A 13817-nucleotide genomic window follows, 5' to 3' on the forward strand; every position below is an offset into this window, starting at 1 on the left:
TTGAACAGGAATATGTCATATCTCAGGATCTTTGTAGTCTGTTCAATTTACAGAATGAAAGATTAATTATATTATACTTGCATGCATTCCAAATATTGATGGAGCTTATTGTTTCTCACAAAGCCAACAGTTAATATAGCATCTCACAATCAGATTGAAGGATAGAAGTATATTAAAAACTCAGAGTAGATTAATTTCCTGTATGAGCCTAAATTGGTTTGACACTACTTTATGCTAAAATGATTGGAGCCATCAATAAGTTGAATAGACTATAGTCCTATTCACTGTAGGAAGTATATGCAGATGTATGTACTATATTTCCAGGAGCTTTTAAATATGTTACAATTATAAATGCTATAGTTGAAGTTCTATCAGGAATTCAATTTTGATGCCCCATTTTGGGGGATAATGTGGCATCACACCTGTTTAAAATAGACTGGCCTCAAGCTTGGTAATACAAAAGCTGTCATCTTAATTCCCTTTCCATTTATAATCTGTATAACCAAGTACTCTGAAGTTGATTCTACCTATGGTTTTATCTCAAATGCATAAAAAATGGATAGCACCATTGGAAGTGCTAACTAGACTATAAAAAGTGCCTGGTCATTGCTAACCCTGTCCTGATTAAAGGGTGAGGGCTGGGGACAAACCTTTGGCAGCTCCACACCAATTTCCAGCCAACAGTAGCCCTTCTCTTTTAGGGGAACTGCTATTGATTGACTGCCAATCTACCTCATAGCCAGGAGTAGGAAGCAGGTCACTAAACAGTGGCATTGGGGAAAAACAGGTCTTTTCTCTGCCCTAACATTGCAGATTTCTGTTCCTATGAATTCCTCCCCTTCTCCATCTGATGCCTCTCTCGAACTCCACCCTTTTTTGGCTGCCACTGAATTGACATTCCCTCACTCTCAAGCAGATTCTTCAACTCTTGCTTTCCCTTGTGGTAGCTGCCAGCAATAAAAGTCTTTTTCTTACCATCATATCATCTCTCACTTCATGCTTTGGTATCCTCTACCATTGCCTAAATCTCATCATTCATGGATGAGTCATACCTTTTTCAGTAAGATTTCTTAACCATGGATTACAGGGCCCTTCCTGCTGCAGTCTCTGCCTTCAGATTTGCCAGACAATGTCTTTGATAATTTTACCAACTTTTGCATGTGTGTAGCCATTTCATCTTATTAGGTACAGCCCAGTTTGACAAAAGTAATATGTGAGACATTTCCATGGTGCTCAAATTGCTTGATGCAAATACCTGTATACATACATTCAGCCAACATCCCCATTTGTTTGCATTTTCGCAGCCGACATTCCTGGCATTTTCTTCTCATGTACATGTCCATCTCACAGTTGCCTCCATTTTTACACTTGTATACAGCATTTTTAGTGATGCTTCTTCTAAAGAACCCTGTGCAAACAATAGTGATGTGTAAGAGAATACTGCAGACTGGAGAAATGATTAGGTTGATAAGAAGCTACATAACTAATTGATCCTCTGAATACAAGAAATTCTGCAGCAACCCACTGACACCTGGACATGCTCATGGCTGTATTGTTAGAAGGGTGCTTGAACCAAAGTGGTTCAGGGGATAACCAAAGTGGTCCAGGGGATAATTTTAGCACTGGATATTATATGTGTGTCTGTTTACTAGGCATCAGCCTGAACTAAAACCCCAGGTCAGTGGTGGCCTTAGGGTTGTTGGGGCCCTGGGCAAAAGAGTCATTTGGGGCCCCTTAGAGACTTAATTTTGATGACTTATAAGCAAGTCGAATATTTTCAATTTCAATTTGCCCTATCCATGAAACTGCAATGAAAGTATCTTAAAACAATATTGATAACACAAATATTCAGTGTAATTAATTTTTATTTTTATAATCAAGTGTGGGGCCCAGGGCAGTTGCCTGGTTTGCCCTCCCCTAAAGCTGCTACTGCCCACGTCCAAGTATCTGCAAACCTCAAGAATGAGTGGCTTCAGGTTGGATCTGAAAACTATGGTCCCAATAGCAGGGCAAATGATATTAACAACCAATGGATGAATATGAGCTGCAGATAGGATGATGCATGTGAATGAAAGCATCAAAACCAATTGAACTGCAGTTACCTTAGTTATTAAACTTCAGGGTATCTCCAAATATGGGCTACCTGCCCATCCTTAAGTTAAACAAGGTGACTAAATTATATATTTTAAACTTTGTGTAAAATAAGAGGACTCCTACTACATTTGCAACACAGTCCAGCCTCCTTCATTAAGCATCGCCCATTTGGTAAAGGGGGATCTCCATATTTAAGCACTTGCCTAACTTTAAGCATCAAGTTTCGTTGGACTCGCTCAGGAGTAACAGAGTACAATGGTAACTGCAGACAGAAATTGGCTCAAAGGAAAGGAGGCATCCACAGGTCCTTTTGTCATTTGGGACCCTTACTCATTCACTTAGGCCATGTGTAGATGAAAGGGGGGCCCTAGATTGAAGCAGTGGGTCAATTTAGGGCTGATTAAACCCCTGTGTCATGCACACACCCCGCTGACTTACCTACCTCTCTGGCAGGAAGGGGAGGCCAAGCTGACAGTGGGTGGAGTGGTCCCTGGGCTGCGGGGGGAGAGGGGGCTGGTGCTTCCCTCCGTGGCAGCAGCGGCCCCCCACCAGGCAGCACCCACCCACAGGCACCTGGCTTCCTGCAGAGCTGTGGAGCTGCACAGAACCCAGTGCTTTGCTCCACTGTAGGGGCAGCAAACTAAAACTCCTCAGAGGAGTTTTAGTTTGCTGCGCCCCAAATAATTTAAGGTACATTACGTCGCCAAATTTCCTACTGCAGCTAGAATTAATGAGCAATACTGCATTATGCTGCCAAGGCATGCAAACACCAACACAGTTAAAGCAGTGCAAAAGCATTTAGCCTGCTTTAAAGCGTCCTGTACACATGCCTCTCGTTTTGTCTACACACGGCCTAAGGTATTGCTGACAAGACAGCGTGCAGTCCTGTTATAAAATTCTACGCAACAATACAATGCAGAGAGAGTGTTGTAAGTTTCTGGTTGTGCAGACAACCTTCATTTTAATATTCTCTGAATTTTGCAAACCCAATATTCTTTTAGTGTTATTTTTTCTATTCTAGAGATGATTTAACAGCATCCAAAATGAGTTCTGAGGCACTGGAAATTGCAAGTCTTCTTTCAATGTGATGGCCATTTTTTTTTTTTTTTAATAGATCCCTGAAGATTCTGATTTATCATAGAAGATAACTAAGTTCCAGCCTAATAATATTATACTTGGGACATGATGAAGGGTGTCTTGCATTCAAAAGCTTACCTAACTTTATCCCAGTTACCTAGTTGGTTCAATAAAAGATATCATCCTAAGAAATTCTTGCCTCTCACATAATAGTGTACTTGTCATTTCCTTCACTAAAAATAGGATTGAAAAAGCCAGTTTCCCACACTCCATTTTGGGAAAGTTCTGCTGTAGATCTTAGCTTCTCTTCTTAGTGTTTTCTCTACAAACCACTTCACTAGCAAACTATCTATCTCCATACCTACTTCTGAATTTGGGATAAGTTTATTTCAATTGCAAATCTCATGGTTGAGATGCATCTTTAATTTAGACCCCCCCCCAAAAAAAAATATTACAAAGTAATATAATTCCACTATTTAGTCATAGCAAACTGGGCAATTTTCAGAGTCCACTCTAAGACATGTTTAAAATCTCTCCCATGCAGTATGTTTTTAGTGGCTCTCTCTTTCCATTCAAATGCACTTGACGGACGCTAGCCTCTTTTGAAATGCAGATTATCTGGAACGTTCAGTCAGATTCAGACATTATTTTTGTTTGTCATTCACAAAGAATCTAACAAATTTCCATTTACTGATCAGTGAAGGGAGAGAAAGGTCTAGATTTAAGCCAGAGGTTTTCAGTACCAACAAAATGTAACTGCATCTGGTTTAGATCATATTTGAATTTTTATTTTAAATATCTAATTAAAAACCTGTCATTTATAGAAAAATGCACTTAGTCACAATGAAAAAAAGCTGTATGCAAATATGTTCGTGACCACTGTAAGTCAGCTTGCTGTTATGAAGATAATTTTATTAGCTTGTTATATAAAGAAAAGATGTAAACACTTTCATAAATGCATCTTACTAAAAATGGGTAGTGATGCAAAATCCTTGAGATTTATAAACAAACAATACACACGTCTCAAATCATTTTATACTAATAAAGCAATTCTAAAGATCACAATCATTTTGCCCTGGGAAGCATCATTTTCAACATTACTGTCATTCCATTTTTATTATGAAATGATGCCCTCAGCAGTCTTTCCTTAGATAGTTTTCTCTCTAGTTAATGTTGAAGTTAGTTCTTCAGTATAAACCACATTTTCACACCTATTTCCAAATAACTCCAGATTTAAGTTAAATCTCCACAAATAAACACACGTAATTTTATACAAAGGGAAACATTTTCAGAAAATGCTGAAGTAAATTAAACAATGCATTTTATAGAATTGTGCAATAAAGGTTAAAAAATGAAGTGGTATTAACTTCTTGGCATTGCATAACTTTTGTGCGATCTTCCCAAATCTAAGAATCTAGTTTAAGCTTGAAACTATATATTTTTCTCATTTGGTTGCAATGATGATTAGGTCTAGTTATGGGCAGAGATGGTCAACTTTTACAAATGTTTATTTTTTAAAAGATATTTTGCATTGACATTTTGAATGTTAAGGGAAGAGTCTGGAAAAAACCTACATAATTTTTGATAAATGTTTTGTCATCCAAAATTAAGGTGTGTTTGGATTTTTCTAAAATTGTTTAAAAACTGGAATTTTAAAAATCTAGCAACATTTGAATTTTTTACAAGTTTTTTTAACCAGAATTCATCATAGTTTGTAATTATTCAAGGTTACATCCCACAAGATGCAGAATGCATACTGCTAACTGCCATGTGCTGTTAACTTTCAGTGAAGTCAAGGAAATTTCAGGGAGCTCAACAGTTTACTAACAGATCTAACCTTGTGTGTTAATATGTATAAGAGAAAATTCATCTGTTTCCTGTAAGTACCTATCAATATCTACATAAGCCACAATAGAGACAGTGGCAGAAAGAAGCAAAGGTGTTCTGGGTCAGGGAACTGGGCATGGCAGGAAGGCAAGACCCATAGTATAGGTTCTTGGAGCATTTTATCTGTTAACTGTTAAATGCAAAATATACAAACAGACCTTGGAAAGGAACTGGAACCCAGGATGCTCCAGTCCCATGTCATTCTAACTACTAGGCTAGAAATGCTTATTCACTCTTACTTTTCTCTCTAACCCAGAGTTTCCCAAACTGGGGCATGGCCCCTGAAAGGGGGCAAGGAGGCACAACTAAAGGCAAAGACCATGTGCATGTGAACTATGAAGATGCTGCAACATGGAAAAGTGTCAAAAAATTGGTGGCTGAAATAGAGGGGATCCAAGAGTGGCAAACTTTACTGTGGTGGGACATAAAACCAAAAAGTATGGGAACTGCTGTTCTATCTCAATGAATTTTTAAGTATTCCATGTAAAGTAGAAGAGTTTCAATGAGATGGGTTGGGAGTGCCCCTTCCTTAGCATAGTTTACAGCCTGGTGGTTGATGGCACTCTACTAAGTGGTGTTCATTTAAAACTTCTCAGATGCAGGGAGGAAGTTGAACCTAGTTATCTTCCATCCTGTGTGAATGCCCTAACAACTGACCTATTGGATAAAAGGGAGCTTCTGCTGGTGCCTTCTTCTGCAGCTGACCTTTTAGAGAAGGCAGATTCTGTCCTATTTTTTGTTAAATCCAAGTATTAGAATAATCCATGTTGAAAGAAAAATGAATTAAATTTTCTATACCCTACAAAGCAACTAGATTGATTTTTATTATCTTCAGACTATGGCATAATGGCTATCATGTCAAATGGTGAATATATCCCATGAAAGTGATTCCACATTAACCCTCTCAGCCATGTGCAGAAGCCAAGATTTAGAGAACTGTAATGTCAAAAACTGAGGCACATATGACTCCAGGTAAGCAGTTCCAAGGGTTAAGAGGACTGCAGTTTTGGACTTCAGTACCTAATACAACTCCACGCCCCTCCTCCCCCCCACTTCTGGTTCTAAGCCCTTTTGTGGCTCAATACCTGAAAATCACATGATCAGAATAATTTGGAGTCTTTGGTCATCAGATTTAGACTGCCTGTTGAGTATGGGTAGTAAGAAACAATGAACTGAATTCAGCCCTCCTGTAACTCTATCAACTCCCCTATTTCTTACTAAACCTAAAGGTTTCCTAGTGAACACATGAAGTATGCCTGCCTTGAATGGATGGAATACTGACAGTTCAAAGAATGCTACCAAATCCCAACCTGTAACACATACTCACTGTTGTGAATTGCTAGAAAGAGAGAGAGAAGGTTAACACTGGATCACTTTCACAGGATATAGTCACAGTTCGACAACCATCATCTCAGGGATAATTTGAGGATAATAAAAAACAGTACAAACACGTTGTACAGTACTTAGTCCACTTATCTTCAACTCTGGGTGCATCTACACATTGCCGAATGGTGACATTGCTATGGTGCCGTGCTTTAGTACTTCCAAACGGAAGTACTAAAGCATGGCACAGTAACTGCCCATACTGCCCTATGCATGTGGCACAAGGTTAGATTTTGCCGTAGTGATGCGCTAAAATGGGGAAGCGCACCACTACGCAACATAACTGCCAATCATGTATAAACCCATGTAATTGCTACATCGCCGTGGCGTGCCATGCAGCGATGTAGCTCGTCATTACATCATCATAGGGCGACATGTAGACACGCCCAGTTATTCTACATCTTTAATGAATCTAAGGTTTATTTATAGAAACATCCTATAGTTTCCTCTGGTATATTCACAAGAGGTGTACTAAGTTTCAGTCAGAACCCAAAACATATCCAAAGCTACTCCACAAAGGGTTTTATAATCCTTAATTGCACTAGGTATATCGAAAGTGACTATGAATGCAATAGACTTAGAGAATATTACAATGTTCCAGGTATTATAGCAACACTTGTAAGCTGTCTGTTTCTATGAGAATCATTAAAACATCACTGTTGAATGAGAAATATTTTATAATGGCAGAATTGGGGATTAAATAAATATATATATCTTTTTTTTTTTAAAGACTGTAGTATAAGTACATGGAGTACTGTGTCTAAAAAGTTTGTTTTCCATTTAATATCGTATGTAATTTTTTAAAGGGGTTAAGTAGAAACATTCATTTCTTGCAACAAGAGAATATTCATATTTATCCACATGGGGGCAGCACTATAGAATCAAAACTACAGATGTATGCTGTAGCATGCAGCTCCAGAATATAATTCTTTGTGAGACACTAAAAATATTTTTTTTCTAAAAAACTTAAGAGAAACTGGAAAGGCTACTGACCTTACAAGCAAATCAGTCTAATATCTGTTTTTAGTCTTGGAATATAATTGGACTGGCCTATATTCATATATCACAAATGTATTTAATCAGCTCTGTCATGCATGGTGGTATTTCATGACATTTATTTAAACAGGAGATCCATAAGGATAGTGATACCTTGCTTTTATAAAGAACTTTTCATTCTGAAGGAACCCAAAGCCCTAAAAACCACACCGGCAGCATCACTGAAATGTAGCCAACTCTAGGGTAAAGGGCACCAGGCAGGGAGAATGCTAAAACCACTAAGGATATGCCTTCACTATCATTTAAGATTAATCTTGAGGTTTCCTTCAACAAGCTAGAGCCATCAGAGCCACCCTTCCACATTAATATCAGTCCTTGTAGTAGACAGCAAAGTCATCCTTGGCATATTTCTGATTTAATAAATTAGTCTGTGGACAGCTTCTCTTTACTTCCAGGCTTTTCTTTATATATGGACAGTAGAGAAAAGAAGTGGGGCACAGAAGGACAGAAATGAGGAATGTGGAATTGTGGGATTTTTGTTGGTGGACTTCCTGGCCTTATGGCTTCCTTATCGGGGTAAATTCCAAACTCACTCCAGAAAATGGCAAATGAGCAGACAAGCAGGAGTCGAATAGATTTCATACCTGGGAGTTCAGGATTGCTCCCAAGGTTGGGCTGAGCTGCCAGGGGTTATTAATCCAAGAGGTTTACTGATGGTTGGCAGGAACAGATATAAGCCTGACCCTAGCTATCAGTGTAGACATACCCTAGACCAGTGGTTCTGAACCGGGGGGGGGGGGGGGGGGGTACACGTACCCCCAGGGCGTATGTGAAGCCTCATCAGGGGGTATGGGAGATATATTTCATACATTATCTAACACAGGTTGAAGGGCCTAAAAAAAGTCTTGACAATTTGAAACTGCCGTAAAATGCGCATGTGCATGGGATTACATGTAGTTTGACATAAAAATTAATTTCCCATTGAAAGTGGATATGTGAAGTCTCACTCTGAGACCAAGGGGTACGTCGACTAAAGAAGGTTCAGAACCACTGACCTAGACTATCCTTTTCAGCTCAAGCAAAATCACTTTCCTTAGCATATATTTAATCTCATCTAAGGTTTATTTATAGAAACATAGTACATTAACTTGAAATAATTCACCTTTTACTGTCTTTGATCAAGGGAACATTTCTTATATGTGGATCTGTACCTACCTCAACTGGTATGACTTAGGTCCAAATGGATGTGGGTTTGTCCCATGGAGTTTTCATAGTCTGCAGTTACAAGTACTCTCAAAATTGCTTGATAATAATCATTTGGTAGTGACCGCAATTACCAGCAGAGCACCTTACAAGGAAGCAGTAAATTTATCATCGCCTGGCCTCTTTAAATCAAAATTGGGCTGGGTGAGATTTTTGAGAAAGAGAAAATAAAACTTCCAAAGTATTCCATTCCTCTCCCCCCTCAAATCTTACTCTATAATGGAGTGATTTACATTTTGTCCTACCTTTGCATCCCTCACAAGTAAGAGCATTATAGTGGTAGCCAGAAGCTTTGTCACCACAGACAACACAGAGCTCTTCTCCTTTTACTCTTCCTGTGGAGGTACCAAGTCTAGACTTCTTGGCTGCAGGTATCTCTACAAGCTCTGTCTCTCTTGTGAAAAAGTTCTCAGAGGGCATTCTCCTGAGTTCATACATTCCAGGGGAATACCATTCTTCAGGCTGTTGGGGATAGAAGCCTAGGTTGGAGTAATAAGGTGGCGATGAAATCTGAGGTTGAACTGGAGGGAATGACATAGTGCTGTACTGTGTGTAAGATGACATATCTGCCTCTTGCACTGGAGAACTCATTGGCTCTGTCAGAACACCTAGATAAAAATGCAGGAATAGTCTCAATTATTAGTATTAAACCATAGACACTGGAAAAGCTTCCTTTTCTACAAATAGCAATCTCATGGACTGTGAAAGTGTTGTTTCCCAATCCTAGCCCAATCAGAGTGTCAGCAGGTTAAGTCCTACATAGACACATAGGAAATACATACTAAATTAGCATTCTCAGTAACTTTGCTATATTCAGTGAAAGATTTTTTTACAGCTGCTTACTTGGTCCTGAAAAGTTATAATTTATATCAAGTGCACAAAACTTTAAATCTATATTAAACCCAATGACGTAGCAAAGATATACAAGGTGAAGCACAAAAACCTATTACAGCACAAGGAAAAAAGATGGGAGGAAAGGCAAGAGTAGAGTTTAGTAAGAACTGGAAAGCCAACCAAATGAAATGAGCATTCAGGAAAAATCTTGCATGGGAGAAGGAGGCCACAAGATGTATAGAATCAGTATGAATATTGTAGAACAGGGATATCCAACTTTTTAGTTGATAGGGTCCATAGTTCCCTCAGCCTCATACTGCATCGGCCACATGCTCCTCAGGACATGCTACGCAATAGGCCATGCTGTTACATGCATCAGGTGCTCCCCACTGCACTGTGGCAGAACCCCTGCACCCCATACACTGTGCCATTATGGTCCTGTCCCCACTCTCTGCACCATGCTGGCATTACCAGGGATCCCCAGGTCCTCCTGAACCTCCTATTTGTGGGCTTCCTTGGCCTTGTAGACCATACCACTACACTCAAGCGTGGGACAAGAAGCAAAAGCTGTAGACGGGAGGGGGAGCCCAAGGACCCGGCAGCAACAGCTGCCACAGTGAGGAAAGTGCTGCCTAGACTGGGAGCCTGAAGACTGCAGGTTAATCCCTTGGGGGCCACATGTGGCCTGTAGGCCACCAGATGGACATAACTTTTCTAGGTATATGGCTGGGAGATGGTGGGATTAGAGATGGTGTAAATTAAGGATTAGATTTTGCAGTCCATTGGTGAAATGTCCATTGAGGAGGATTGCAAATAAGGACTGCAGTATTCGTCTTTAAAACAACAGCTGTGTGTGGCATTATTTAACTATGAGAGCTTACACAAGTGCAGGCAGCCTGTTGGGGAGGCACTAACTCATGGTACCTTGTGTAAAGCGCCATGAGTTCATAGATTCATAGATGTTAGGGTCAGAAGGGACCTTAGCAGATCATCGAGTCCGACCCCCTGCCTAGGCAGGAAAGAGTGCTGGGGTCAGATGAACCCAGCCAGATGCCTATCCAGCCTTCTCTTAGGGAGAGCACCACCTCCCTTGGAGCCCATTCCAAATTTTGGCCACCCTTACTGTGAAGTTTTTCCTGGTATCTAGCCTAAATCTGCTCTTTGTCAGTTTGTGACCATTGTTCCTTGTTCCCCAAGAGGTGCCCTGGTGAACAGAGCATCTCCGATCCCTTGCTGCATCCCTCTAATGAATTTGTAAGCGGCCACAAGATCACCAGTCAGTCTTCTCTTTTGGAGGCTGAAGAGGTCCAGGTCCCTCAGCATCTCATCATAAGGCTTGTCCAGTAAGCCCCTAACCATACAAGTGGCCCTGCTCTGGACCCTCTATCAACATCCTTCTTGAAGTGTGGCGCCCAAAACTGGACACAGTACTCCAACTGCGGTCTGACCAATGCTGCATAGAGGGGGAAGATCACCTCCTTGGTTCTATTTGTCATGCATCTGCTGATGCATGATAAAGTGTGGTTAGCTTTGCTGATGATTGCATCACGCTGATGACTCATGTTCATCTTGGAGTCCATTATGACTCTGAGATCCTTTTCCGCTTCAAGTTAGAGTACCATTGTACCAAATAAGTGTTTGTCTGTGGTGGGGGCTTGGAGCCTGCCTGCACCAACCCTGGCCAGCAGGTGGGGGTACTCCAGCAGCCTCCCAGGAGGCTGCCAGACTGCCCCTTTCACCAACCCTGCCCCCCCCCACCCCTTCCAGATAACAACTATCAGCAGCAGCTGTGGGGGAAGGGGGAAGGACAGAACCCCACCTGCTACACAGGCCCAGCCCTGCGACCCGTGCTGAGATCCTGGGGGGAGCTGAGCCGAGCCAAGCCCCACAAGGTCAGGGGGCTGTGTTTCCCCACCACCCCTTGATAGTGGCAGAGGCTGCCATGCTCAGAGCTGGCGGGGTGGGGGCAGAGTCCCCCCACCTCACAGGCCCAGCCTGGCTCCCTGCAAAACCCCAGCAGGGGTAGCCAACCTGGGCCCATGGGGCAACAGAGCTCTGTTTCCCTCCCCTCTTCACCCCAGCTCTGGACATGGCAGGACATGGCAGTCAAGAAAGATCTAGATACATACAGACAGAAATAGGTCTATAAAGGTAAATGAGAACAATGGTTTTATTACTAATAGTTATATACTTATTACAGTAGTGCCTGGGAGCCTCAGATGTGATCAGAACACAAGTGTGCTGAGCACTGTGCTAATAAAACAAGCTCCAGTCTCTGACTCAAGAACTTCTATCCAAATAGTCAAGGAAGTTGAAAGAAAGTAAATTTACAAATATGATGCTCCACAGACGTGTAAGGTAATGATGCTCTGCAGACATGTAAGGTAAAGGCAAGGCAAAGACACCTTTAGTTATTTTTCTAAGGTCACATGGGAAGTGTGCTGGGTTTTTAGTTGTAGCCGTGTTGGTCTAAGGACATAGGCAGGCAAGGATTTATGACATATTACAACCTGCCAGACATCTGATTCACCAGGTACCTGCCAGACCTAACCTCTTACACCTTTCTTCCCGCCCCCACCTTCTCCCTTCCCTGTCTCTATTTTTCTGCCCTTTGTCTTCCTAATTTCCAGCTATTTCCTTTTTCACAGACAGCCTCTTTTCTACCTTGAATTACTACTACTATAGAGCCTCCCTTACCTTTGGCTTTCTTCCCCAACACTTCCCCCCTGCCCCCTTCCCTGCTCTACCTTTTGTTTTCTTAATTTCTACCTATCTACATTCTCACTGACATCCTATCACACTTTTAGCTTCTTTCATTCCTTGGAGTCTCAGAACATCAGAGACTCCCTAAGCCTGAAGAAGGGTGATTGCACCCAAAAGCTTGCTAAGACCTTTTTTCCAACTACTCAGTTGGTCTAATAAAAGATATCACATCTACACAAAGAGCATGGAAAGTATGGAATTTAACTGACCCTAATCTAGTGCCTCAGCCCTCAGATGCTTATTGGTACCTGTCATCAACCATAAAGGAAAAACATTTAAGATTTGGAGTTTGCAAGGATTTAATTTTTGTCAGCAAGAAAGATCTAGTGTGAAATAAAGGCCTTGGTAATTCATAGATTCATAGATTGTAGAGTTGGAAGGGACCACAAAGGATCATTGTGTCTGACCCCCTGCCCCTGGCAGGAAAGAGGACCGAGATCAGATGACCCCAGCCAGGTGACTGTCAAGCCTCCACTTGAAGACCTCCAAGTTAGGTGATAGCACTACCTCTCTTGGAAGCCCATGCCAGATTCTGGCCACCCTTACTGTAAAAAATTTCTTCCCAATGTCTAACCTAAATCTACTCTCCACTAGTTTGTACCCATTATTCCTAGTTCCTTCTAGGGGCAGTCTGGTAAATAGCGCATCTCCAGTTCCCTGTTGTCTTCCCTTGATAAACTTGTAGGCGGCTACAAGGTCTCTCCTCAGACATTTCTCGTGAAGGCTGAAGAGATCCAGATCTCTCAACCTCCCCTCGTAGGGTCTTTCCCAGAGGCCACTAATAATGCGAGTGGCTCTCCTCTGAACCCTGTCCAGATTCTCCGTGTCCCTCTTGAAGTGCAGCACCCAAAGCTGAACACAGTACTCCAACTGCAGCCTGACTAATGCCACATAGAGGGGGACCATCATCTCCCTGGATCTGCAGGTCATGCATCGGCTAATACATGACAAGGTGCAATTGGCTTTATTGATGGCCTTGTTACACTGCCAGCTCATGTTCATCTTGGAGTCAACTATGACTCCAAGATCCCTCTCAGTTGCTGAGGAGGTCCTCCCCCAGCCTATAGGTGTGCTGGGGATTCCTCCTTCCTAGGTGAAGAACCTTACATTTATCTTTGTTGAATTGCATCCCATTTTGTTCCGCCCATTAATCCAAACTGTCCAGCTCGGCCTGTATCTGCTCCCTGCCCACCGATGTGTTAACTTTGTCCCATAACTTGGTATCATCTGTGAACTTGGAGAGGGTGCTCTCCACACCCTCATCCAAATCGCTGATGAAGATATTAAATAACACCGGTCCAAGGACCGAACCCTGTGGGACCCCACTGCCCACCTCCTTCCAGGTTGAAAATGACCCGTCCACCACCACTGTCTGGGTGCGGTCCCTAAGCCAGTTGGCCATGCACTTGACTGTGTAGGTGTCCACTCTACAGCCCGTTAGCTTCCCTATGAGAATAGGATGAGAAACTGTGTCAAAGGCCTTCCTAAAATCCAGGTGGATTACATCAGCCTCAGCTTCT

At 41.8% G+C, this 13817-nt stretch overlaps 1 protein-coding gene across 3 annotated transcripts in view; it reads right to left on the reverse strand.

Moving 5' to 3' along the window:
- The window catches only part of NR1H4 (nuclear receptor subfamily 1 group H member 4), a 79047-nt gene that overhangs the window by 33833 nt on the left and 31397 nt on the right, over positions 1 to 13817 (reverse strand). For 2 of the 3 annotated variants that reach the window (XM_019480980.1, XM_014595210.3), the window contains 2 exons: positions 8946 to 9308; positions 1256 to 1408 (listed from right to left, as the gene is read on the reverse strand). In XM_019480980.1, coding sequence (XP_019336525.1) covers positions 1256 to 1408; positions 8946 to 9308 — 516 coding nt within the window. The remainder of the gene's footprint in view (positions 1 to 1255; positions 1409 to 8945; positions 9309 to 13817) is intronic. The other variant, XM_019480981.2, reaches the window with a different exon arrangement.

This window comes from Alligator mississippiensis, chromosome 4 (genome assembly GCF_030867095.1).
Source record: "Alligator mississippiensis isolate rAllMis1 chromosome 4, rAllMis1, whole genome shotgun sequence".
NCBI lineage: Eukaryota > Metazoa > Chordata > Crocodylia > Alligatoridae > Alligator > Alligator mississippiensis.